The sequence below is a fragment of the Limulus polyphemus genome, unplaced genomic scaffold (genome assembly GCF_000517525.1).
Source record: "Limulus polyphemus unplaced genomic scaffold, Limulus_polyphemus-2.1.2 Scaffold525, whole genome shotgun sequence".
Taxonomy (NCBI): domain Eukaryota; kingdom Metazoa; phylum Arthropoda; class Merostomata; order Xiphosura; family Limulidae; genus Limulus; species Limulus polyphemus.
The window spans coordinates 230,933-235,970 of NW_013666135.1; the positions used below are offsets into that span (position 1 = coordinate 230,933).

At 36.5% G+C, this 5,038-nt stretch overlaps 1 protein-coding gene across 1 annotated transcript in view; it reads right to left on the minus strand.

The window, feature by feature from the left end:
* Nucleotides 1–5,038, minus strand: part of LOC106458872 (sodium/hydrogen exchanger 3-like) — a 67,565-nt gene that overhangs the window by 26,419 nt on the left and 36,108 nt on the right. Inside the window, exon 4 of the mRNA XM_013918428.2 lies at nucleotides 3,802–4,019. Coding sequence (XP_013773882.1) covers nucleotides 3,802–4,019 — 218 coding nt within the window. The remainder of the gene's footprint in view (nucleotides 1–3,801; nucleotides 4,020–5,038) is intronic.

Below are 5,038 nucleotides of genomic sequence, written 5' to 3' on the forward strand. Positions count from 1 at the left end.
GTCAGCTTTGTACCAGGAGACAAGGTGTGGTTGTATAATCCCAGGAAGCCCAAAGGGAAGTCTACTAAGTTGTCTTCTCCGTGGGAAGGCCCATATGACATAGTGGATCGTCTCTCAGACGTGACTTTTCGAATAAAAGGTGGTCGGCGAGGTAAGCCAAAGGTGGTGCATGCCCAGGACATTTCAGTTAGAACAAAATGAACAACAGAACAATCGATGCTGCGGAAGATGTGTCACCTGAAAAAGCCACTGTTGAAGAAGAAACTCTAACCGGTTTTGAGAAGGAAAACAGTGAAGCCGTTAATGAAGTTATTACCACTGATGTGACTGCTACCGATAATGGGACATTTGCTGATGGAGAAGATGAACCCCACGTGAAGCAGAAGCCAATGAGGCCGAGACCAGTACGGAAGAAGATACGTCCTGTAAAAGTAAGAGACTTTGTTGTTTTTTAATCTTGTGTTTGTAAATTCTGTACATTTATTTAAGTTATTGTTAATTATCTATTGGTTAAATGTAAGTGGTTATTGTTCGGGACGAACAATACTAGGAAGGGGCAGTGTTAGGACAGCGGAAGTCACGCGACGCCGAGAGCTTGGGCGCTGGAGTTTCTCGAAGGATTATGAAGGCCCGAGTGCATTCGAGACGCCCACTTATTAGTATATAAGCCTGGCGAGAAAAACCAGCGCGATCGAAGAGACAGATTGGATAGATAGATAGATATAGATACATAATTGAGTCAAGCTAACAGTAGGCACCGTAAGTAAAATGTGTGAATCACTGTGATCTATAGCGCGTGTTATAAAGTTGTTAAGTTTAAAGTGACTGTGGAAATTCTGTGTATTACTAAAAGTTGTATCGAGAAAGAATAAACTGGTTTAATCAAGAAAGGACTTGTATCGCTGAAGTTCCTCGGAAATTAACAAACAAGCAGATACATAACAATATTAACGCTATACTTTTCTTAATCACTTAGTCAAACATCGATATATCTTTGGATTAGTTCATATTGTGAACATATCAGAGAAATGCCTATATAAATTCAGTCAAATACTTCACAGACAAGATATAATCTAGAAGTATTAATTAGGCTATATAGATTATTTACACTTTTCGTGGGTCATCATTAAGTTTAAACATACCAATAATGAATACCGGATTTTCCTTCGTCATCATGTTCTATCTGCCTCCTCTGCTTTTTATCAGTAACCCTGGGGCAATAATTCTTTGAACTCAAACTTTGATATTCAAATATTATCACTGAAAGCTTCTCAAAATGAGATATATATTTCAAACTATAGTACAGTTATCTGTGCTTAGACAATCTTTGTAAAATGACTCATCTAGCTGTGAACTACATGAAATCCTGCCCTTTGATGGCCTCCTGGCCAAGGCTGGTGCAGAAGTGGGGCCGTGCGCAGAATTTAAATTTGACATTAAACACATGCATATTATACATATATAAACCGTATCAACACATTCATCACATGGATAGTAATAAACAGCATGGAAGTTCTTCGGGGCGGGTACCTCTGTATGCACCCTTGTGCAGATGTATCTGCTCCTATATGTGGCCGGTACACTAAATATGTCGCTGTTCCAGGTCGGCCCTTAATTACTTTGTCACTAACTTTTAACATATTGGACAAACATAGATATACAGCTACACAATACACTCTGTTTATACCTTTGTTACGATACCAGGTTATACTTTAGGGTTTAGGTGTTATAGCATTCTTAAGTGTTATATTTAATTCCTACTTACCCTTTTATAAATTGTAATAAAATTGATACTTTTAAACATCAATACGTAGAAAAGACTTTCAAATCTTTGATGAAAATAGATGAGGCAATGGATATTCAAAACTTTAGCTCAGTTAAGAGTAAAGGATTCATAATCACATAGTGTTCGTATTAATTATGTACTGTTACAAACTGCGAGTGTCAAGATATAGGTTTAGGTCTGTAACTACGGGTATTACAATATTGGTGGGAGTAAGTTACAAGAGGTAAGCTTGGGGGAAGTGAAGGAACTGAAATTCAGCTAATTGTTGATTTGTTTTAGATTTATGAACCACTGTTGTTAAGTGAATGTATACTATTTGAACTATTTTCCTTCCTGCATAAATCAACTGATAAAATATTTGGTAGATTTGCACACTTTCACTATTTAAAAACGTATACTTATATTAAAAATGTAAAGGGTACAAACGCCTGCTCATTTTGTATAACTATTACTGAAAGTATTTCTTGATGAAATTTATTCATATGTTTATACAATGCAACAGTAAAAAAGAACCTGAACAACACGTTATGATCACATGGACTAAATGACCAGGTAGAGAATCCTATGGTTTAGGTATGTAACCAATCCTGACTTCTACTGACTGGGCAGAAGGAAGGCTGACAGTCAGTAGATTAGGTCAAGTAGAGAATCCTATGGTTCAGGTATATAACTAATCCTGACTTCTAATGACTGGACAGAAGGAAGGCTGTCAGTCAGCAGATCAGGTCAAGTAGAGAATCCTATGGTTCTGGTATATAACCAATCGTGACTTCGAATGACTGAACAGAAAGAAGGCTGTCAGTCAACAGATCAGGTCAAATAGAGAATCCTATGGTTCTGGTATATAACCAATCCTGACTTCGAATGACTGAACAGAAAGAAGGCCGTCAGTCAACAGTTTAGATCAGGTAGAGAGTGCTATGGTTTAGGTATATAACCAATCCTGACTTCTAATGACTGGACAGAAGGAAGGCTGTCAGTCAGCAGATCAGGTCAAGTAGAGAATCCTATGGTTCTGGTATATAACCAATCGTGACTTCGAATGACTGAACAGAAGGAAGGCTATCAGTAAGCAGATTAGGTCAGGTAGAACATCCTATGATTCAGGTATATAACCAATCCTGACTTCGAATGACTGAACAGAAGGAAGGCTGTTAATCAGCAGATCAGGCTTTGTCCATTTATTTAAACAAAATTACGGATTTGAGTGTCACTTTTATAACATGCCCACAGTTGATAGTATAAATATTGTTAGCAGCATCACTATCAGAACCCTGAGACTTCGATCTGCGGGTTCGACATGCAAACCATTATGCTCTGTCCGAGAAAACACACACACACATACACACTGGCCACCCTATATTACTTCCCAGGAGGGGTAGGGATATGTCAAGTTTGGTTAGCGATTGGTTTAAAACTTTTGGCGTAAAAGGAAGACACATGCAGACAAAACCTCTTTATATAGAGAGAAATGTTAGTTTTTTTTTTATTTTACCGAAAGTCTTGGCAATTCAGCAATCGTTTTAGGCTTAGAAGGGATACGAAAATCATTTTATGATAGACAGTTGGAGTTGAACTGGCGTGTTCAGAACAACGTTTAATACGCTTCAAACTGATTCAAATGCGAGTTTAAATTCTACTTCTTTTGTTTTCCTTCTTGATAAAGTTTTTATTTATAAGCAAAGAAACATCGATGAAATTAAGGTTGTGTATTGAATTTCTTGTTCACACAGGCAGCAAAGTATATTTGAATTTGGGAGAGGGGAGGCACAGACGATAGGGGGTGTTAACTGTGGCTATTGAATTCAAAAGTGAAGTAGTCTCTACTCCTCATTCAAAGGGGCACTTTACTACTGGGTCAAAATTAGTGGTCACGTTCCTCCAGTACCCCTCCCAGGGGTTCCGCCACCTATGCTTCCTAACAGACGCTATTATAACACTCACCTATCGGACAAAATGGGATAATCATGACGAAAACCCACACTCTTAACAAACGTTTTAAAACACTTACTCACCTATCGAACGATAAATTGAACAAAACAGGATAGTCATGACGACAAACCATGTGTTCCACTCGTGCTCATCGGTCACAGTTGAAACTCCAAGGAACATAAAAATGATAGTTTCTGACGTATTCGCTAGCATCTTCATGGCGTACTTTAGCGTAATGTGAGATTTGTAGGATATATTCTCCTCCACATAGTTTTTCATTGTCATCCCACAAAATGTTAGCCTATACAGAAAAATATATTATATATTACGAAACCATAATTATTTCATCAGCTAATCAGGAAAAAAGATGCATAAAAATGATGTTGAAGAAATTGTTGGTTAAAAGCAGACATCCATCATATAGCAACACTACATCGGATGAGGATTAGAGTGAGGGTGAATGCCACCCTGAGAACTGGCCTTTAAGATCAAAGTTATTCAGGTAAATTTTGGGTAACATTGAAATAGCTCTGTGTAAGTCAAAGATTCTCAGCTAAAAAAGACGAAAATAATAGTTGAACCACTAAAAAGACAATGTTACACAGTAAATTAACCTGTAAGCAGGTCACCAGGTGGCCGAAGTAAGTCAATATGCCACGGATTATAGCGGATATGTGCCGATTTTTTTATTAACTTAGCAACAGATTTATAGATAAGTTTCTCCGCAAAGCAACCGGATATTTTTTATTTTCAAATAACTAGTAAAATGTATTGAATATAACAACTCACATGCAGCAAAGTTAAAATATTCTTTAGATTCGGTACTAAACTGGAAATGTGTAATTAATAAATAAAGCAAGGCCGTTAAAAATAATTGCCACTTTTCTAAATGAATGAAACAATATTCTTACAATAGTTAAATATACTGGATTTCATTCATGATTTTTCTTCAACAGTGAAATATTTTTATTTATAGATCTTTTATTATATTTAATAATATTTTATTATATTTCCAAAACACTTTTAGAGAAAGGACCAATAAGAATTGTTGCTAATTTAACGTTAATTTGACCATACAGCCTAAAGTGACAAAAACTGCTGTTAGTTTCTCGTTAGCTTAACCATACATCCTAAAGTGATAAAAACTGTTGTTAGTTTCTCGTTAGCTTAACCATACATCCTAAAGTGACAAAAACTGTTGTTAGTTTCTCGTTAGCTTAACCATACAGCCTAAAGTGACAAAAACTGCTGTAAGCTAACGAGAAACTAAATAGTTTTTGTCACTTTAGGATGTATGGTTGCTTAGTTTCTCGTTAGCTT